At 44.0% G+C, this 22,406-nt stretch overlaps 1 protein-coding gene across 4 annotated transcripts in view; it reads right to left on the bottom strand.

Moving 5' to 3' along the window:
- WDR26 (WD repeat domain 26) overlaps positions 1-19,034 on the bottom strand; it is a 38,648-nt gene extending 19,614 nt beyond the window's left edge. For 2 of the 4 annotated variants that reach the window (XM_057315570.1, XM_026509494.4), the window contains exons 1-7: positions 18,275-18,766; positions 16,314-16,413; positions 16,156-16,212; positions 10,616-10,752; positions 7,314-7,411; positions 6,035-6,191; positions 178-316 (exon numbers count right to left, since the gene is read on the bottom strand). In XM_057315570.1, the coding sequence (XP_057171553.1) occupies positions 178-316; positions 6,035-6,191; positions 7,314-7,411; positions 10,616-10,752; positions 16,156-16,212; positions 16,314-16,413; positions 18,275-18,684 (1,098 nt within the window). In that variant the 5' untranslated portion in view covers positions 18,685-18,766. Of the gene's footprint in view, positions 1-177; positions 317-6,034; positions 6,192-7,313; positions 7,412-10,615; positions 10,753-16,107; positions 16,213-16,313; positions 16,414-18,274 lie in introns of all 4 variants that reach the window. The other 2 variants (XM_057315571.1, XM_026509495.4) reach the window with 2 other exon arrangements.
- Between the last annotated feature and the right edge of the window lie 3,372 nt (positions 19,035-22,406).

Here is a 22,406-nt window from a genome sequence, read left to right as displayed (position 1 = left end):
TGTATATGAATTTACATATACCACCTAGAAAACACAGGAAGAGGTAAGACATGACAAAAATGACAAAGAAATGCTCTTAGGAAAGAATACATTTGTATATGCACACTTAGAACATATGTGATTAGATGACGAATTACCTTTTTTGTAGTCTACAGACACACGCACCGGAGTACGTACCGGATCAACTTGCCATATGATAACTGTGGTATCTTTCGATCCTGTTGCTAGTTTCGTGCCATCATTGGAGAATTTACAGAACCACACTTCATTACAATGCTCCGTAAGTATCTGCTGAGTATAACATGGGAACTGCCTCCTAAAACAAAGAAGTCCACACATAATTATTCTTTCAAAATAGAGTAATCTAATAATGAAAAAGGTGAAACAAGTAATAAAACTTCTCTGGGTACAAAAACTTTAAAAAAAAGATATGAATGCCTTTGTAGATCTTAATCGAGTTTACGGCGGTATGTTGAAGACAGGTCATCACAACATTAGTCAAGGCAATCTCAGGGGAAATCAGTAATCTGAAGTCTGCTTCAATGTACAATTTATTCTTTTCCCCTTTCTCAAGATTAAACAAGAGTAAAAGCATTTGTCCATTACAGAATTTTTTGGCCTGATTAAGTCAATTCATATAAATAAAAATTAATAATCAGGGTTTCAACTTTGTATAAGTTGGCCAGCATCACGAGGAATGTGCATTTTTATTTACATAGAAGCAACTTGATGTGACAAAAACAGATGAGGCACCGCAGACAAGTTTGGGTCACGAGCTTTCATGTCTTTGGCAAGTCATTTCACTCCTTTGAGCCTCAGTTCCCTCATCTAGAAAAGGAGATTAATAGACACCTAACAGGGTTCTTCTCAGGGCAAGAAAGACATCTACAATTCCTGGAACGCAACAGATACTCAGAGGTATTTCGGGGGGAGTAGAGAAGTGCAACAGAGGGAAGGGGCTGCAATGGCTAAGAATAAAGCCTTAAGAACAGGGGTCAGCAGAGTCAGAGAGACTTTGGTTCCAGTCCCGCCTCAGCCACTTACTAGGTTGTTTCCCAGAAACCGGGAAACTCATTTAATCCAAGTCTCAAGTTTTCCAACCATAAACTAAAGAGAACAGTAGCCACGTCATGAAATTCTTTATACAAGGATGACATACAAGAATGAGATGATGAAGGCGGGGCATTTACAGGGAGCCCAACGCCTGGCTGGCATTTCCTCGGCGGCAGCTACTAGATGAGGGGCAAAGAACTCTACGACTTCTGACTTTGAGAGGAAAGGCGACCACAAGAGTGACTGTTCGCAGGAAGCACTTTTCAAACCATGTGTAAACTCACTTTTAAAAACCATTCTAGGGGCGCCTGGGTGGCTCAGTTGTTAAGCGTCTGCCTTTGGCTCAGGTCATGATCCCAGGGTCCTGGGATTGAGCCCTGCATCAGGCTCCCGGCTCAGCGGACAGCCTGCTTCTTCCTCTCCCACTCCCCCTGCTTGTGTTCCCTCTCTCGCTGGCTGTCTCTCTGTCAAATAAATAAATAAAATCTTAAAAAAAAAAAAAACCAATAAAAACCATTCTATCCTCCTCCAACTTCAACAGCAGCACCCTCCACTAGAGCTTTCTGTGCTTAGAAAGGTTACGCACTGTTTAACGTCTAACCAAGGAGCCCTGGCCGTGTGTGGCTGCTCAGTACTTGCAATGTGGCTAGGACACCTGAGGAACTGGATTTTTAAATGTAATTTTAATTTCTTTACTTTTAAATTTAAATGGCCACATGTAATTAGTGGCTACTTTCTGAATAGTACAGCACTCTATTAGAGTCTCTGTAAGATTATGAAAGTTATTTAAACATTAGTGGATAACTTTTCTTTCTTTTGGGGGGGAGGGGTTAGAGGGAGAGGGAGAGGGAATCTTTTTTTTTTTTTGAAGATTTTTAAAATTTATTTATGTGACAGAGAGACAGCCAGCGAGAGAGGGAACACAGCAGGGGAGTGGGAGAGGAAGAAGCAGGCTCCCAGCGGAGGAGCCCGATGTGGGACTCGATCCTGGAACGTCAGGATCACGCCCTGAGCCGAAGGCAGACGTTTAACGACTGTGCTACCCAAGCACCCTGGGAGAGAAAATCTTAAGCAGACTCTGCCCTGAGCTCGAGCCTGATGTGGGGCTTGATCTCACGACCCCAAGATCATGACCTGAGCCGAAACTGGGAGTAGACGTTCAACCCACTGTGCCACCCAGGCGCCCTATAAATGTTTCTCTTTTTAACTGAAGTACAGCTGACATGTAACAGTAAATTAGTTTCGGGTGTACAACAGTGACTCTACCACTATGTACACACTACAAAGTGTCCACCACGAGTCTATTACAGTGTTGTTGACTACATCACCTGTGCTGTGCTTTTCATCCCCATGACTTGGCAAACTTTAAAGTCTGTCTTAAAAAGTGGTCTTTCCTATTTTTTCCCCAACCAATCTATAATTTAAAAATGTGTCTTATCAATTCACCAGCCTGATAAGTAATATATATTTAAAACTAAACTAACATTCATTGTTGGGCACACAGAATCTACCTTGGCATCTGGCTATTTGGAGGTTGATTTAAATTTTCAGATTGTCTAAAAACTGCTTTAATTTTAAATTATTATTCTATACGTGAACTTAAACAGAATCGATACCAGTTGACATTTATGAAGCACTTACTACATGCCAAGCACTATGCTACACATTTGTAAATAATACTGCTAATTCTCAAAACCACCTTGCAAGGCAAGTACTATCTTCACGAGGCTCAAAGAGGACAAGTAACTTAAATACCATAAACTGGTAACTGAATTAGGTTTAAACCTGTGGCTGACTCTCCAACACCAGTTTTCTTTCAAATATAATTTTTTAAACTGCATTTTTCGAGATCCTGTTGGATAAAATTCCAGTCACAATAAGTACTTTCAATATCGACAACTGTTTCCCCACCTCTTACAGGTAGTAATCAATAATGATGTCCTTTACTCAGTGAGAAACACTTTACATTTAGGCACAAAATACACAATAATTTGAAAGTGTAAAATTGATCATGAATGAAAAGATAGATCTAAAATCAGAGTTGTAAAATGTCCTTAAGGAAGGACCATTTCATAATCAGAATTTAGGGCACAAATAATCCAGTCTATTCACAATCAGTTGTAACTGCAAGTCATTAAAGGGGTATTTAAATTAACATTATTGTTATTATTTAAATCTTTGAAAAAGACTAATTAACAGCCCGGGTTTACTAAAAGCCTAATTTTAAACGTATACAAATGAAAGTTGATGACTTTGTTTTTCAAGTAAATTTAAAATTTAAGATGGTGTTAAAAAATATCAGTACCTTCCCAAATAAAATTGAATAGTATAGTATTATAATTAAATTGAATCTTAACATTTTATGCTTCCATAAATATTTCCTAACAATCCTTTACTAAAAAATGAACACTTATAAAGTTACCTATGGAAACATCCTTCCACTGGTTGCTGGTGAAAAATACCCCATTAAATTTAACCAAATATATGTATACACTGTGAAAAATACAAATACACAATCTAATGAAACTCTTCAGTGCTGATTTGGGTTTTAAAAAGTTACAGTTCACTTATTCATAATCAATTCTCTATTCTCCAGAGAAAAGAGAGAAAACTTTGTATTTAGATTTCAATGCTAAAAATTACTTTATAAAGAGTTTTCTAGTTTCAGTGCTTATCTAATTTCTACAAGGGAGTAAAGCAGATATTAAAAAATATCAACCTTTCTTCTGAAGACCTCTAGATGAAAGAGGAATACTAGGAATTAAATCACATTCAGGTTTTCTTTTTCTAGTTCAGCAAATCCGTAAAGACTGCACACGCTAACTTCTTGCCGGACACGTCCCTCCTCAGTGTCTGACTCTGACGGTCTGGCTTGGACAGGCTGGGGAGATGGCAGCCCCTCACGGAGAGCGGGAATTCAAGAGGAAAAGCAGACTTTGCAGGACAGTAAGAGGAGAGGGGAGTTCTACTTCTGACATGTTGCGTGGAAAGTACTCAAGCAATGCACACAGTTGCATGAAGGTCGAAAGGAGATCAAGCCCGCGGCTCTACCCCAGACCTGGCCTCCATCAGAATCTAAAGGAGGAGGGTGGGAAGACAAAGAAACCTTCTGGAACACACCCTTATGAAAGGGACAGGTACAAAGGAGGAGCCTAAGAAGCAGCCAACAGTGAAACAGAGTCTGCAATGTTTTCGAAGTCAAAGGAAGTTTCAAGGCAAAGTAGTCAATACTATAGAAAGGTCTGGATGTAGTCTGCAAAGTAGTCACTGGATTTAATAAAGAAATTGTTCCTCACCAACACCAGCAACAGCTGTGGTGGTGTGTTGGCTGCAGAAATCTGAAGAGTGAAGGACACAGATACTGTGAATGCACAGAAGGGCCTTACTTTAAGCAGCAGCCTCTAAGGCGAGCGTGTGTGTGCATGTGTGTGCGCGCACGTGTAGCGGTGACTGGCAGAACCACAGAGTCAAAGCTTTGTTCTGTTTTTAGAAGATTATTGGGAAGCCCTGTCCGTCAGTGGTTAGTTCTGAAGAGCGTGAACTTTCGTTCCTACGCAAACCTCAGGAGTGCTTTCTACGCGGCTTTAGAGGAGAGGTTGATCCCTGTTCTGAGGTGGAAAAAGTCGGACTAAACATTTTCCATGATTTCCTTTCACAGGTACTGTAATAGAAATCAAGGCACTTAGGAAACACGTGGGTCACATTCTCCTAGATTTCAGTTTCCACTGACACCTCCTGAACCATAAAGTCTACCCTAAATCCTTTTCACTGCATTCCACCAGCAACACATTAACAAATCAAAAAATGGTTTGAGTTCACATCTGCCTTAATTTTAACACTGGTCTCAAATTCTCTAGAGGAGCTGTGAAGGATAAAACCATATACTCTTTTAAAATCTATTATCTCCTACCTCTATTCTGAAACTCAAATGACAAGATTAAAAAATTCTCCTAAGCAAGTTAAGAACAAAATCAAAAATGGCAAAAAGGAAAAGGATCTCTAATCGCTTTGTTTTAGAACATTTAAGACGCACACCATGTAATTATCCAGTACGTTAAGATGAATGATACTTAAGTCACTTAAAGCCAACAGCTCGATCATCCTCAGGTTTCCGCTGCATTTCGGGAGGGACAGGTGAGAACTTGACCACATGTGAAGCAGTTTATGCACACACCTGCTCGACATCACCTCCGTCACCACGCACACGCCCAAAACATCTACGGTTATTCCCAAAGCCTGTACTTGGTCTACACTCTGGTCCTGCCTACGCAGGCCACTTTCAGTACTTCGTCAATGATCTCTGCTGAAGAAACTGGGCACGTGTACTACAGCTGTTCATGTGGGGTTCCCCAGACCCAAATCATTTCCCTCCTGAAGTGTGAAAGTTCAGAATTAATTTTTCAGTATCTGAAAAATTAAAGTTCTGCTTTATTTTTGGAGATCGTTATTAAGATAACAGGCACATTTTCTCTGAGAATACTCCTAATACCTAAAGTGGAGCTGAATTATGGACATGGACAACTACGATAACAAAACCCCAAGAGAAAATACTTTGAACCAAGTATTTCCATGATCTTTATGGGCAGAAAATAATCAGGGCCCTTGTTAAGATAGCCACAACATCCAGAAAAAGTCAGTCCATGACTTCTGGCGTCCAAGGACAGGAGACCCTCCGGTCGCTGGCATCCCCGCCCAACACTACTCACAAGCCCTCACAAAGATGGCTGGAGAGACACAAAACCAACCGACCCCCAGACAAGAAGAGGAAAACTAGACTTTCCAGCTTCCCAAGATGCAGTTCACTGCACAAATGTGTGCAAATTTCTCTTCCAGTGTCCCCGTCAGTAGGTTCTAGCTCTGCTCGGGAATGCTAACTCAGACCCAAATGGTTTCACAGCGACCGGATCAAGCTCCCAACAAGAAGACATTTCAACAGAGCTGATGCTGAGTCTGTGACACGTAGAAGAAGTCTTTCTCTTACCTACTACACACATGATCTATAAGCAGAGACACGGAATCTAGGTTACTATCGAGTTTGGTATTGTGATACAGGCACCGGTCCCGCTGCAGCTCCACCGCCTGCCGCAGGAGAGTCTGTAACCGCCGCGGGGGGAGCATCACTGACGGCGGCAAATACGCTGGAAGACATTTTCAAAAAGAGAAGTAACAATAAGCATTAAAATAACAAGATGGTATAACCTCTGATTTAAGACATTTGTTCCCCTTCTGTGGCACTTGGCCCCGCCCTAAAAATATTATGTTCCTTAAGAGCAGCGGCAGGAGAGGCGACACAGCAGGAGCTTTAGGAGTATTTGTCGGCAGCTATGGCGATGTTGCCACAAAACTGAACAGACAGGATGACTTTAATTTGTATGTGAATTTCTAAAAACAAATAAAAACACAAAGTAACCCCCCCAAAACCCCACTACCAAGAAACCTCCCCCCCCGAAAAGCCAGTGACGATGGAGAGAAAACCTGAAGATGACCGTGTACTAGAGGGAGACTAAGCATCACTGACAGTGTGAGAGAACCCCCCCCAACAAAGGACCAGCTGACACGTGCGGACAGGTGCCAGGTCTCATCAGATTGCTTCTAACGCCGAGGATCCTGTGAAAACTCAGGCAATGACTGGTGTTTTGATGCGGATACCCATCTCTTCCATGCCTCACACCTCCCCAACCACACAGTTTTCTGGTTCTTAGGATCTCTACTGCCATACCTCAACGTGAAACACATAGAACATCATGATTTAACCCGAGAGGGAAAAAAGATCATCTCTATAAAAGTGTGGCAAAAATAAAACCCCTACTCTAATCTGGAAGGTATATATAACATATCTGGGATGGGGGGGCAGAGAGGAAAACAGTTTACTTAAACCTGGGCCTTCATATTGAAATCTACAAATATTTAAAACACTTGTAGTTTACATTTTGGGTTTATGTATTTTTTCTTCCAACCACAGCACTTTTCCCCCAAACAAAATCTTAACGGGAGCATTACTGCATAACACAAATGAAGAGAGAACTGCTCTGGGACCTGCACCCTCTCCCCCGACTCCCAAGGAGGGAGCTGCTTCTCAGACTCCATGGCAGAGTTTGGAAACCTTTGCTTTAAAGGGCTTAATGGCTTTTCCCTTCTTCCTCATGTAACTGCTCACTGCTCACCGAGAGTGAGTCTGGACGCAAGTCTTCCTGATCAATTCACAGTATCTCTTTCTAATTAAGAGAAAGCACAGAAACATCAAAAAATAAGACTCTTACTCTGCAGTTTGTCCAACAGTTTGGATCGGGAAGCTGTTCCTTTGCCTTCCCATTCTGCTTTTGCACGTAGGTCTTCTGCATGGCTACACATCAGATACCTAAAAACAGGACAGAGAAAGCACCAAATATCAAACCCTTTTCTTTGGATAACATAATAATAATTTTTCATAATTGAAAAATATCGATCATATGTTCACTAAGAAGTATCTATCAAGTTCTTACTAAGAAATACATATCAAGAAGAAATTTCTACAGTGGACCCAATACATTAATACAACCTGGCACCCGGATATATTTACTAAAATGTAATACAACAGTAATAGCAAAATATATAATGTTATTGTTATGACATATTATCATCTGTTAGTAGAACATACTCCCTCATCTGTTATCATACGTCATTCTGTACATGGGGCTCTTACTGTGCACCAGGCTCCGTCCCCAGCACTCCACATGTACTACTTTACTGAATGTCCGCCACAATCCTGGGTGAAGCGAGCAATGGGATTCTAACTTCACAAATGAACCACCCAAGACATAGAAAGCTTAAGTAACCGGCTTAGGGTTAAGAGGCAAAAAAAGGGGATATGAACTCAGGCATTTTTAGCTGCAAAACTTGCTCTTAACTACTAAGCTAACTGAATTGCTTCGCAGTAGTAAAACAAAACTCCCCCCAAACCCCAAATAAAACAAAAAACCCTTCAAAGATATTTACACTAAGTTAATTAAACAAAAACAACATACCTTCAAGAGTTTATCATAAACGTCACTCAAGAAATGGTATAATTGGATAATCATCCTTGGGTCATCCTGTGAAAGGTATTGAGATCCCAAAGCAGAAACTTTGGGAACTGTTTTATTACTCACTATATGTGCCGAAGGAGGCATAAACGCTAAAGTCATGGATTCTGGAGAATACATGAGGCCCCCTGCTGGAAGTGTGACCCTGACCTTGTTCTGGCTCTTCTCAGAAGAACTGGCTTTAAAAGTAAAAGAAGTGAAGGCATTATTCAGACATGGAGATTAGACCTGGCGAGTAACTCTCCTGCTACTTTGTCTGGTACTCTGTTTTCAGATCTGTTCTCACTTGTAAAAAGGGCATTAAATAGGGAAGTAAGGATTAACTAAGATAGAGTATACAAAGTACTTGGTCCACTATCTGGCATACAGGTAGAGCTTAATGAATGGTAACAGAAGTATCAGAAACCTCTCAGTTGATGTGTCACCTCCTCTTTTTCTCAACTGCATGAAGCAAACTGCATTCAGTGCTGAGTAAGTTACTCGCCTCTTATCCAGGAGCAGAGAATTGCTCTCTTGCAATTTATTTAGTATTGGGTACCTTAGCAGATGAGAGCTTAACTTTGTCTTACTAGCATGAGTAACTTGATTCAAAATACGCTACAAAAGAAGCCTGATGTTGCAAAACTAATGGTTTCTAAAATAACTTTTTGAGGGTAAAATTATTATCAATACTTTTATGGAAAAATTGTTCACTTTTTAGATTCTGCAAAAGACAGCTATGATTGTGTTTGCCCCTTTTGCAAATATACATTACACCTTAAGGGTTTCAAAAGAAATATCTGTTTATGGGAAGCTGTGTGGCGTAACTGAAAAGACACTGGGCCAATGGGAAAAAAACCCTGGGTCCTTACGCCAACTCCACATCTGGCCACCTTTAGGCCATTTCCTTATGGGAAACAGTCAAGGGATACATTGGGCGAAGTTCATTTTGGAATCAAAACTACATGATTAAGTTACACGTTCTGTTACCACAGCAAGAAAAAATTCATCATGTGAATAGTGTTTAGGTGATACAGAAATCAGACACCTTATCAAAGAGGTAAACAGAACCAGGTAATCTGTCAGCTACGGTAGTAAGACACCCAGCATGCTGCACCATTTGAAGACGCAGTGGATGAGGACCAATGATTCCGCCATCAGTCAAACCAGGCCTGGAATCCTGGTGCTCTGCTTTATCAACTATATCGTGGACTGGTTACTTCACTTCTCTGAGGTTCCGTTTCCCTTTCCTCAAAAATCCTAAAATGAACCCTATACTTCTTTGGGTCCATCGTCCTGTCCATTATTTTGTATTTGCAAACTCGTTATGTGTCAATGTTGTTCTAGAGGCCCTGGCCATGTCATATAAAAAAAAAAATGCTATTAAGAAAAAATTAAAAACAGTGAGGTGACAAGAGAACACCGGGTAGGTCGTTTTAGGAGAGGATGTTTGGGCTGGGACCTGAGAACCTAGTAGCCAGCTGTGGAAAGATTAGGGGAAGAACATTTAAGATAAAGGGAAGTGTGAGTGGCTTGGCCAGTTAAGGAACAGAAGAAACATTAATGTCGCTAGAGAGTAAATGAAGGAAGGAAAAGATGGCGGGGAAAAGGTCAGGGACTCCGCAGGCTTGAGCAGAGATTCTGGATTCTAAGGGTGCTAGAAAGCCAGTGGGAAGTTTTAAGAAAGGGCGAGAAATGGCTTAATGTATGGTTTTACTTCTGTATTTATGTGGCTGCTATGTGAAATGTGCATCATTAAGGGAGTGAGAATGAAAGAATGGGACTCACAGGATAGAATTTGTGGAGATGGGGAGAAATGGACAAATCTGGGATGTTTTAGAGTTTGGCCAATACAGGTCAGAGTTAAAAGATTTAAGAAATGCAAGGATGAGGTTTGGTTTTTGTTTGGACAAAGGTCTTACTATTTACTGAGATGGGAAAACTAGAGGAGGAGGGGGTGGGGGTGGGGGAGCCTGGATTCGAGAAGCTCGCTGTGAACATATATCTTGAGACACCTAAATGCAGACCGTCAAGGAGGCAGTCAGATACATACACCCGGGACCTGAGGTGAGAGCCTCCGGCAGACAGACGGTGTGTGAGGGGACTTAGCAGGGTGTGTGGAGAACAGAAGGGGGGTGTCCAGATCTGAGGCCTTGCCCCCTGACATGGAAAAGAATGGACGTGAAGATCAAGTGAGAGCATGCACAGGAAATGCTCAGCAAGGACCCAGGGCGGGACAGGCGCACGTTAGGAAGAACGTCCCACACCGCACACTGGAAGCTTCGCCGTTCACTGTGTGCACAGAAGCTTATGCCACAGGGTTTTACAGAAGACTATGAAATGGCAATACATGTTTCTTCTTTCTTTCACCCACTTAAGTATCTCTCTAATATGCAATGCTTCCCAGGAGGACAAAGGTAGCTTGAATGCGTTTAAATGAGTGTATCCAGACAAGTATCATCCAGGGACTTAGCACGATTCCGATCGTCCGTCACCCCAGCGTCAGGAGCCGGCGTCCTTACCCGCTGAGGACGTGAATGCGCTCCGTGTTGTACTTCAGGGGTGTCAACTCGCAGCGCAGGACTTGAAGCGCCTCCAGGACCTTGCCGTCCTCCAGGTACTCCAGGTACTTCTGCTGCAGCAGCAAAAACTTCATCCTCTGACAGGACAGAAAGCAGCGGTCAGGGGAAAAAAGTTGACGGAAGGTTCAGAAAATGTTTGTGCCTAAATAGAACAGTAGAAACCATTCTACTATGCCCTTTGAAAATAACGTCTTTAAGATGACTCAAACTACTTTGGTTTAATAGAGTCACGGTAGATTAAATGTTGACTTTGCTCAATTCCACATCTTAATAAAACTCTGCTTTGAACAAATAATCTCAAATTAGGTAAGATCATTAGCGACCAAGGCATCAACAGAGGAAAAAATAAACTCTGCCCTTAAAACATTCACCCAGAATTTCATTTCTTGCATGAAAATTCAGAACTATTCCAGGTATTCCAATTTGTTTTCAAAGTCTGACTCTTATAATAGGGCATTAGGGGGTTTTATACCACAAGTTTTGAAAAGATGGCAAGAAAACCGGTTAATGGAGGAATTACTTAAATCCTACAATGTGAGAGAAGGACTAAGCAGACTGCCAGGCAGAACCAGAGCCTTGGGGCAGAGCCAAGTTCAGGCTTGGCTTATGGAAGTAAGAAGAGCTGTCCAGCAAAAGGCCTAGGGGTCCATGTGCAGAGTGGGCGAGTGTGAGCCTGATGGCCTCATTCTCGCTAGGAGGTCTACTACACAAGACTGATCCGAAAAGTCTGCAAAAGGAGTCAGTACTTGTCTGTGTGTACTGCTAACAGCCTGATCGCTGATGCATTTAATTACAGGCACAGACAATTATGATCAGCTCTTCTCCCCCAAAAAGGACAAACTGTTTCCAGCTCATGGTGAAGCATTTTCACATTGAGTTTTTCTCTGAAATGTGTTTGGCTCTAATACTTTTCAATGTCCCTTTACTCTTATTATACTTTTAACTGGAAAGCGATCATCACGATCTTAGCAGCTTTTTTTTTTTTTTTTTTTTTTTGCTAAAGAGAGATACTTATGAGTACCAAGTTGGGAATTTTTTACAATAGAAGACCACTGCCTGGAAGGATTCTTTCATCCTCTCTGCTACCTGCGGCTCTGGAGCAAAGCCGACGGAGGCAGGTACAGAAGTCAGTGGATGGAAAATGTCAGCCATATTTAGAGACCCCAAGGAATACAGTGGTCAAGATTTTAAACCTACTTGAAAGAAAAAACCAAACAATAGCTTTTTCTTCCTCAGTAAAACATTTAAATATGTATATGCTGCTGCCAAAATGGTGTGGAGAAATGATCATTTCTTCAAAGAATTAACAGTACCATGAACTTCTCTGCAAGATTTTCTAGTAGGGAGTATTCAGAAGAAAGGCATTACCTACAAGCCTCTAAAAATGGTTTCTAGGGAAAAGTAAACAAAACAAACCCTGTCAGGTAAGTGAGACCTACATTTAAACACTTCTTTTGTAAGATGCATTGCGTATGTTCAGTGGTAATCTAAACTTAAATCTGTAACTAATGAACAGAAAAAATTTCAAACTATGAGATGAGCTCCTGTAACTAGGAAAACTACACCTACCAAATTTTACACATCAAGTTAGATTGACTAATGAATACTTCAGAAACAGATCAGTTATCAAGATGAAAAGTGTGCTGAAAAGTGTGCTGCTGTATGTGGAGCCCAAAGTTAACCTTTATTATGTCGAAGAAAAAAATACTCCGATGTCTGTCAGGTGACAAAAGTCAAAAGACTAATAAAATCAAAGGATTTTATATTTGAAGTTATTCTGATATTCTCACCATTTTATCTCCTGAAAACAACTTCCACTCTTTACGGAATGTAGAGTTTATACATTTCCCTTTACTGACACTGTCACAGCTTCATTTCACACAGTGTTTCTGAGAGTTTCTCAAACTTGAGAATCAATTCAGGTGCACAATGTTTTCATTCAAATGCCGTGTGGAACCGGCCAGTAATGTGTACTTGATTTCTCCACTCAATTATCTCAGCAATTGGAAATTTGGAGAAAATTACTTTTTCATAATTTATTTTTGGGGTGTCCACCGTGAGGTGCTAGGCACAGCCCCCATTCCAATGTGTGTAGGGACAGTGCCCCAAGTGCTATTTCCCCCTTATTTTCCCACCAAGATCCTGCTGGAACATGCTCCTGTCTTTCTAAGAGGCAGAGGCAGGGCGGGAGAGGAGGGCAGGGGGAAACTGTGAGGGAGGCCCATTCAAACACCTATTTCTGGATATACAGGACATGCTCTAAAGGCAGTGCACAGACTCTTTTCCAGGAGTCATTTTATCCCGATTAAGACAAAGAATATCCTCAAATGGATATCGAATCCTGGTATGTGCATGGCAACTCGTCTGCTGGCCAAGCACAGCTAGTGATTTGGTTGAAAGACAAAATGTTTATTCTCCTAAAAATCAGTTCAATTTGTATTTCACACATATGAGAAGGATGGAGATTAAAACTGCATTTTACTTCCCAAAATTTAAAGCATAAAAATGTAAACACAATTTCAAGAAAATAAACACCTTTCACTAATGATGTTAATTATTTAAAGTTTTAAAAAATCAGGTAAAACTAAAGTTTGCTGAGGTGGGGACAGAGCTTTATGAACTTTTTTTTTAAGATCACAAGCTCCTTAAATGAAAAAAAAAAAAAAAAAAAAAGAAAGAGGCTGAGAAAAACAAACTGCCCTTAATAGCTCCTCCCAGCTCCTAATGAGACCTCTGTGAGAGTACTTCTGTTCTTTGATAATTTCCCAGCGTTGTTCAGCCCAGGGTGTTTGTCTGTCTCTTACTATCCTGTAGGACCGTGAAAGACAGCTCCACATGGTAGATCCCCCCCCCATCCTACCTACTACTGGGACCGCTGTACCCTTTCCTCCCACTCAACTGTCCTGACATCCATGTGAAGGAAAAGCCTGAGGCTGCGCAGACTATCCAGGGCGGGCTCCCAGCTAACTCAGGAGTGGTTCTGACTAACTCTGCAATAAGGTTATAACCAAGTTGTATCAATTAAACCATGACTCAGAGGAAAGGGGAAATGAATTATATTTAAACCATGGCTTTCGAAGACCTATTTAACTTTAAAAAACAGTAGTTAATTCTGTCCATGAAATTAGCATTTGGACACTTTTCTTAAGCACATTTCTATTATACCAAAAAATACAAATTTTAGACAGAGGAGTTTCCCATGTTACTTGCCTCTACTACCCTTCCAAACTCCCTCGACGTGGCAAAGCACATTTGAACCCAAACTGAAAAATGTTGATTAAGGAGCTCACTTTCCAGAAGATCCAGAGCAAATTCTGCTATTGCTGATATCATCTGACTGGAACCCATTAAGAAATATGGGGGGCAGGTGGGGAGAGCAGAGTAATAAAAATGCTCGGGCTTAAAAAGTAAAATATAATTTTAGTTTTGATTAAATCATCAAATGTGTCAGGGCATACAGTTAAAATAATTATGTTAAAAAAAAGTCCCAAATAGTTGTCTTCTATGGTATTATTACAGCTACCTTTGGATGGGTTCTCTTCTGGAGATGGAGTGGGGGAGAGGAATACAGCTGAATACAAACGAGAAGGGTGAAAAAAATGCTGAACTGAATCTTAAACCTGGAGCCCCTTTCGTTGTACAAATACCTAAACACTTTGACAGTGTGAGGCTCAGCCAGAGATTTAACCTTCATCTTTTATTAGATACTGGAACGTTCTATAGTCAGAAAAGGCTTTAAAAAGAAAGGACTCTTCCTCATTATCTACAACTACCTTCCTTGAGTTTACATGTTGCTTCTAATGAAGGTTTCAGGTGAGACAGTCATAATCTAAATCCAACACAGAAGCCATACATTTCTATAAACAAGTAAGAAAAAATAGGAGTAACCCTATTTAAGTTTTTACTACTAAATTACAAACCTAATTTAAAGTGAAGCTTTAAAAAAGGCAAGCAATCCTCCCAGAACTCACACATTTTTTTGTCTTTATTTTAGGGTCACCTTCCATTCTGTCAGAGCTAATAATTTATGAGAAACTGCCCAATTAAAATATACTTAGGTTCCTTTTTTTTTTTTTTTTTAAATCTCAAACACACTGAGAGGGAAAAATTTAGTTGCTGGGAAATGTGTAGCCCTTTTAAATATAGGTGTTTATTTTAACTTCTGTGTTTTCATTTTTAATATTTAGCATGGAATTGATCATTCCATGAGTTAATTTATTATCAATCATTTGATTTCATAGTAAGTAAAAATTTTAGTTTTTAAGTATTTACTGAAAGCAAAATATATATATACTAGATCAATTTAAATTAATCCGTATTTGTTCATACTTGTTCGCACCTTCAATTCACCTGAAGTCCATTCTCTAGGATTATACATTGTATAAAATTATATTATGAACTTGAAAACTTTTGTAATTAAGATTCCCCCCTCCAAAAAACACCCAAAAACAAAAACAAGAGGCTCTATTAGGTTTACAAAGACAGCAAGATTAATGTTTGACCCAATTAAAAAAAAAAAAAATCAAAAGGTAACAGTAGTCATTTACTAATATTTAACAAACAGCTGGTTTCCCTACTTGACTTCCTATTGGCCTTCTTTCCCTCCCCCACCAGACAGGAAACTGCTTTTGACAACAAATGAATCAGCTAGAAGTTAAAAGGCCAGCAGCCAGCAGCTGATTCTTCATGGTTTCCAATGGCAAGCACTTAGAAAAACTTATCCCCCTCCTCTCCCTCACCGACATCTACGGAAGATTTAAAGTCTATCAGTAGAAAAGATTCATCAAGATTTATGAAAGAAGCTAACAGGTTAGACTATGGAACTGATCTTGTCGGGGAAATAAGGCCTGTAAGTAGAGCCCAGTGGTCCAATCTGTACACAAACTCTCCACCAGAGTGACCCACATTATACACCCTTTGACACTGTCAATGCACACAACTGGAATGTAAGAGTGGAAAATGGTGAGCACACCAAAGGAGTTGTTTTGAATTAACTGTAATGCCCAAAGAATAAAAAAACCAAAAACCAGGACAATTAATATATGAGCTACTTAAAGCTATAGGATATACACATCTAAATACAGTTCCTCTGCCAGCATGTTCAGTATAAATAATGTAGAAGTGTAATTTATCTTTGATTCCACAAATATAAAACTGCTATTAACAGCACCGAAAGCATGAAGATCTTTCAATTAATTTCTAGAAGCTTAATTTATAAAGTAGGTTCAAATGACACATTTACTAAAACATGATTTTTAAAAAGATAACACTCAAAACTTTAAAACATCAACACTCATCCTAGTTTACAAACTTAATTATATGAAATTTAACTATTTTTAGGCCTTATCTTTTACAAGAGGCAGAAGCCTAGAATTATCAATAACCTACTAAAATAAGCATGAATGTGAAACTAAGAACAAAAGTGTATTTACCACAATTATTCCCAACAACGTTTGAGAGATTTCAAGTGCGCCTCTTACCACAATAGCATGAGGAGAATGCACTAAAGGCTTTAGTTCATTCAGGTCATTTTCTGCCTGCAAAAATTGGCATAAAAGAAAAACAGAAATGTCACAAAATGCACATTCCAATATATAATTTTAGCAGCAGTCACACAGCTCTATATGCCCTACTTTACCTTCTCCCAGTCTCCTTCCATGACATGATTTCGGAATTTGGTGGCAGAAGGATGTTCTAAACGACATCCTGACTCTTGCATGAGGAGATCAACAGTCTGGCTGCAGGAGAGATACAGTGTAAAAAAGACCTGGCCAACTTTTAGGATTCACTCTTCTAAATAAACTAATGTCCATAAAAACAGTTGCAAAAGTTTTCAAGCTAACCTCATGATGGAGAAAAAAAAGAAATCAATAGTTTTTTTTTTTTTTTTTACTGTGCTTGGCTCAACAAACTTGCATTTTTAAACGGCCACCGTGATGGAGTTTTATCTAGTTAAGCTAAAAGCCTTCTTGAAACCAGAATCAAAAGAGGTTCTTCCAATTTTTACCATTTAATGCCTCAGAAGTTTAGTGAAGTATAAAATCTCCAAGAACATGTTGTAACCCAGTGGTTAAATAAATAAAAACCAGGATCTCCGTACTAACCACGTTACAACATCTCAAAAGATAGAAACTGTTAGCTCCAGACAAGGAGAGAGAGATGACCTGGGTTAGGGAAGGGCCTTACATCCAGAAGTGATGTTTGCACAGAAATTCTACTAGGTCAATCTTTAAAATTAAAATAAATTCAGCATCAAAAATCACTCTCTTTCTCTCTATACTAAAAATAGCAAATTTACTATGGTGTAGGATCCAAACAGTCACGAGTTATTTCCTCCTGCTGCTGTCAGCTTGCTTCTTGTCTCAGTAACATGTTCTGTTAGCATTTACAAAATCTGTTTTCATACTAATCCTTCTCCTTAGGGAACAAAGTGAAATCTTTCTAAGATCTATTTCTCTTTGAGAGCTGAAAAGATTTACCAAATGCAGTTTGTCTCATCAGATATTTTGATACCTAAGAATCTCTATCAGTTTTCCCTATTTGTGTTTATGTTTTGATGCTTTTTCATTCAGCTGTTTATTTTTCAGCTAAACAGAGCGAGATCTGCCAGAGAATCAAAATACTTAGGTCACCTTTAAAAAGTGCTCCCCTCACTCCCCCCTCCCCCAGAACAAATCTGTAAATCCAAAACTACACCTGGGCTACTAGCCCTGAGAGCTGCTTTTGGCCTAGGCTTTGAAGCTAGGACACGGACTGCTGCATGTTTGCCCTCTTGGTCTTACTCTGGCTCTGCTTCACCCACCACCAGGACCCCACCTCCCCCCACCTCCCACCCCCTCGATTTTCCTTTGTGTATACCGATCGGTGGGTTCACCCTATTTTAGGTGCACAAGGCCACCTACGTTGTATTTGAAAATAAACGATTCTCCAGATCGGAGGTCCCTTTTTCACAGGCACTTTCTTGGTACTAAAGTGGGATTTCGTACGGGTTAGTGGTAGGCCTCTTGCACATACACAAGGGCCTTTAAATGACATCAACAGGGTATTTCACTCGGTAGCTCCCATCAGATTTATTCCACAACCTCCTTCCAAATTCTCCCAGCCCCTCAGTTCCCATGAACACTTGTAGGCGATTGTCTTTCCTGATTGGTGGTTGGCCTGGGTTGTCTGTCATAGCTGGGGGTGGGGAGGTGTCCCACAAAGATGCCTCTGAGATATACTTGAAAAACAAATCCTCCAAGGTTCATTATTTCCAGCAGCTCGAACGCACCCCTCCCCCACCACGCAGAGACACACTCCCGCATCTGTCTTTATTGACAGGCAATTCAGCTCCGAAGGTGTGCGGGCAGGGGGTAATGTCCGGGCTTCCTGTCCCCCTCCCCGAGCCCGCCACCGCCTGGCTCCGTCTCACGATCCGCCGGGCCCATCCATCTCCCCTCTTCCCCTGCAGGTCAGCTGCTCCCCCTGGTCCTCCCCGGGCCCAGGCCCTGCGGGCCCAGCACGAATTCTCTCCCGGGCCGAGCTCCGTCCGGCCCCCCTCCCCCACGCGGCCTCCGGCACTCGGTCCGTCCACACTAGCCGCCTGGAAAGGACACTTACTTGAGCCCTAAGCCATTCAAGTGCTGTCCTATTAGCCTAATGACATCCTCGTCGGACTGGGAGAGCCGCTTCTTCTTCTTGAGGCTGCTGCCCAGCTCCGGAGTAGCCGAGGAGGCGGCGGCGGCGGCGGCCGAGGCGGCTGCGGTGGCGGCGGCGGCGGCCCCGCCGGGGACCCCGTTATTGACATTCAGGCTGTTGCTATTGTTGCTGGCGGCGGAGGGGGCGGAAGGCAGCAGCCCGTTGGCGTGGGCCAGGTCCCCCGCGGACGACGACGACGAGGGGGACGACTCCCCGTTCTGGGCCGACAGGCAGGCCAGCTCCTGGGTCTGTCCCTGGCCCCCGCCGCCCCCTCCGCCGCCGCCGCCGCCGCCGCCGCCTCCTCCTCCTCCTCCTGCCCCGTTGGCCTGCATGATGCTGCCGCTGACCAGGCTGTGGCCGCTACTTCGGTGGGGGGCGGCGGCGGGGGCAGCGGCCGGGGGCAGTCCCACCACCACCACCACGGAGGAGGAGGAGGAGGAGGACGACGACGACGACGACGACGACGAGGACGACGAGGACGGAGGGGAGAGGCCTGCTCTGCCTGCCGAAGCCCCGGGCTCTCCTGCTCCCTCCGCCGCCGAGGCTCGGGGTTTCTTCCGCGGGGGCGGGGAGGCTCCGCCGGCGTCCGAGTCGGAGGAGGAGGAAGCGGAGGCCAGAGTTTCCTCGCCGAGAGAGGCCGTGGTGGGAAGCCGGCGGGGCGAGGCGGGGGCCGGGGGAGGGTCGGGGCGAGGGGGCCGGGGCCGGGGGCGGGAGGGGTCGGGGCCGGGGCGGGAGGAGGGAAGAGGAGGAGGGGGAGCAGGAGGGTCCGGGCCTTTCCTCCCCCCCCCCCCAGGCGGCTCGGAGCGCGGCGGGGGGCGCGCCGGGGCCCCGCGGGCGGCGGCGGGGGCGCGGGGCCCGCCGCGGGGCTGAGCCCCGGCGCTGGCGGCGGCGGCGGCGGCGGGCGGCGGCGGAGGCAGCGGCCGCCTCGGCGCTCGGTGGCTGCGCTCCGCTCCCTGGTGTGTTGATTCTTCCCCCAGCTGCTGCCTAATGGAGTCCAGGCGCTCGCGTCACAGGAAATGCCTATACTGCCCTCCTCACTCACTTCCGGTGGCAGGTATGGAACCTATGGGGGGCTTGTCAGCCGGCACGTGTGTGGGGCGGCCGGGCCTCGCGGCTGGCGGCGGACGGCGGGCGGCCCCGACCCCGACCCCGACCTCGGCCCCGACCCCGGTTCCCCCGACCCCGGTCCCCCGGCTCTCGGCCTCCCCGACGGCCACTTTGGCAGGAGTAAGTGCGGCCGCCCCAGGCCCGGCGCGGGTTGGCGCGGGCCGGGGTCGCGGCAGGGGTCTGGGGGCCCGGGGTCGAGGGCGTCGGGGCCGGAGTCAGGGGCGTCGGGGCTAGGGAATGGGGGGTCGGTGTCGACGCAGGCCAGGTCAGGGTCGAGGGGGTAGCGGCCGGGGGCGGGCCTGGGGCGTCGGGGTCGGCGCGGGTTGGGGTCGGGGCCGTCGGGGCGGGGGTCAGGGGGACCGGGAGCGTCGGGGCCGGGGTCTGGGCAGGTCGGGATCCGCGCAGGGCAGGTCGGGGTCGCGGTCTAGCGGGTCGGGGCCGGGGTCTGGGGGGTCGGGGGCGACGGGGCGTCGTGACTCGGACGTGGAGGCACAGGGCGGGCGGCCCCGGCGGCTCACCCAGCGGTCACCCGGACCGAAACCGGGGTGAACAACCTCCTCGTCTTTGTGTGGTGAAACCCGAATTTCCGAGCGGCGCCCCGCAGTCGCGCCCGGGCCACCGCCCGGGGCCTGGGGCGGTGGGCAGACAGGAGCCCGCGCTCTCCCAGGGGAGGTGGGCTGCTGAGGGAGAGCGGGATGTGCGCGGACACTGGGTCCCCAGGAGACGGAGCCCGCGGGCACCTGCCCGGGGGCAGCCCCTCTCCCAGCCGCCTCCGCCGAACGTGCATCCCGAGCAGGGTTTAGACTTTTCTTGAGATCCAGGCTTGACATTTTTAGGTGAAACGTGAGGGTTCCGTGTCACTGTGACGTGCCAATTTGTGTGCATGCAGAAATGCAGCAACAAAGACTGGGCTGAACCCTGACCATCAGTGAAGGGTCTGCATTACCCCAGACTATTGTGGACACGGGTGTGTGGCTAGTGGCGTGTACACCTGTGTACAAACATTTTCTCAGAAATTAAAAAAATCTTCCTCTGAAGTAGTTTCCCTGTGGAAAAAAACCATAGATTCAACTGATGGACCTTCTATCTCTGAAATTTGCAGTCTTAATAACTCAAGGTAACTTTAGAGAGGCCTTGGGAGATGGTCCCTTTTAGATTCAGAAAAATGATAAAAAATGATGCTTATAGAGAAATTAGTGAAAGAATCCTGAGCTCTATGGGCCCTCAGACGGGAAGAAGGGAGAGGAAGTCCAATCCAGAGACTCAGCTTTGTAGTTCTCATCTCTTAAATATGCTTCCAGGTGGCGGTATAATTGCAAGGTGACTCACGCTGGATGTTTTTATTCTCCTGAGACAGACGGAGTGCCAGGTGAGGATCAGAGGGCACTGTCATCGTGTCCAGCAGAGCCTGAATTACTGGATGCTGGACACCTTCAGAGGTCCCCCATGTGTCTGCGCTTTACAATCTTATTATTAAAAGTTATTGCTGATACAAAATTTAATTTTTGCAAAGTTACTTATTGGTTAGGCTCATAACAGTATTGAAGACAAGCTTCTCAATAAAGTGTATAGCTTTCATAAAGGAAATAATTACTTAGTGGTTGCTGCAGGTGAGACCCACACTTCATTAACAAAAGTAAAAGGACGAAAAGAAACAGAAACGGCTCAGTTGTCTAAACTTAATATGTATATCGCAGCTTTTCTATTTTTTTTATATGATCCAGACTGCTCTTGTTAGAATTCTGAATTTTATGAGGTCTGTGCTGAAATAGAGCTGGAGAACCTGGTGTCTGAGCTCTGGGTGTTTTTAGAGCCGGTTTCAAGTCCATTTGTAGATGTTCTGGAATTGCACTCTGCACAATCAGAGACCATCAGTCACAGTGTTATTACCTGCAGGATGAAATCCAGAGTCTGCCTTGCTCTCTGCAAACTGACCTCAGACTTTCTTTTGACTTTATCCCTTACCACTCCCTTTATGAACCCCTCATGACTGTCCCCCCACGTGTGCTGGGTTCATTTCATCTTTTGAGTCTCTACCTTTCTGATTCCAGTTCATCTTTCAAGATTCGGCTTGTTTTGGGGCCTCATCAGGGGAGCCTTGCCTGACTTCAGCCTCCTGGCCCTCGGGGTGAGTATCACTTACGTAGGCCTTCAATTCTGAAGGCTGTTCATAATCTTTGCTAATTTACTAAGACCCCTTCTTCAAGTCAGCAGAGAGGAGCCTTTCTAGACCTCTGTCCCCAAAGGTATAGAAGCATAGGAAATATCCAAGTAAAACACCCATAGGAAAGGTAATTATGATTTTGTGAAAGTTTTGTTTCACTGACAGATGCATATCTATGCTTCACAAAGTAAAATTTATTTCTTCTGTAGGACATTCTCAAAAAAGTTTAAGAGACACTCATCTAGGACAGCCCTGACTGACAAAAGGACAAGACATAGATGTTAGATACTGGAATGCAAATTACTAGTACTGTCCAAGGCAGTGTCTAACTGGAAAAATTAAATAGCTACTGGATTTAAAAAAAGCTGAGGTACTATGTGTGTTTATAATAAAACATAAAACCACATTTTCACAAAAGTCTTTTTTAAAAAAATTATTTGAGAGAGAGAGAGAGAGAGAGAGAAAGAGCGCACATAAGTTAGGGGGTGAGGAGGTGGGGAAGATGGAGAGGGAGAAGCAGACTCGCCACTGAGCAGGGAGCCTGACACGGGGCTGGATCCCAGGACCCTGTGGTCATAACTTGAGCCAAAAGCAGACACTTAACTGACTGAGCCATTCTGGTGCTCCAGAAAAGTCTTTCTTTTTAAGATTTTTTAAATGATCTGTACACTCAGCATCGGGCTTGATCTCGCAACCCCACGATCAAGCATCGCAGGCTCCACCGACTGAGCCAGCCAGGTTCCCCTTTCACAAAAGTCTTTGTGAAGCTAGTAAAGACTCTTT

Source organism: Ursus arctos, unplaced genomic scaffold, assembly GCF_023065955.2.
Source record: "Ursus arctos isolate Adak ecotype North America unplaced genomic scaffold, UrsArc2.0 scaffold_2, whole genome shotgun sequence".
In the NCBI taxonomy this organism is placed as follows: Eukaryota; Metazoa; Chordata; class Mammalia; order Carnivora; family Ursidae; genus Ursus; species Ursus arctos.
The sequence above is the reverse complement of the archived record's forward strand: the minus strand, read 5'-3'. Positions and strand labels throughout refer to the sequence as shown.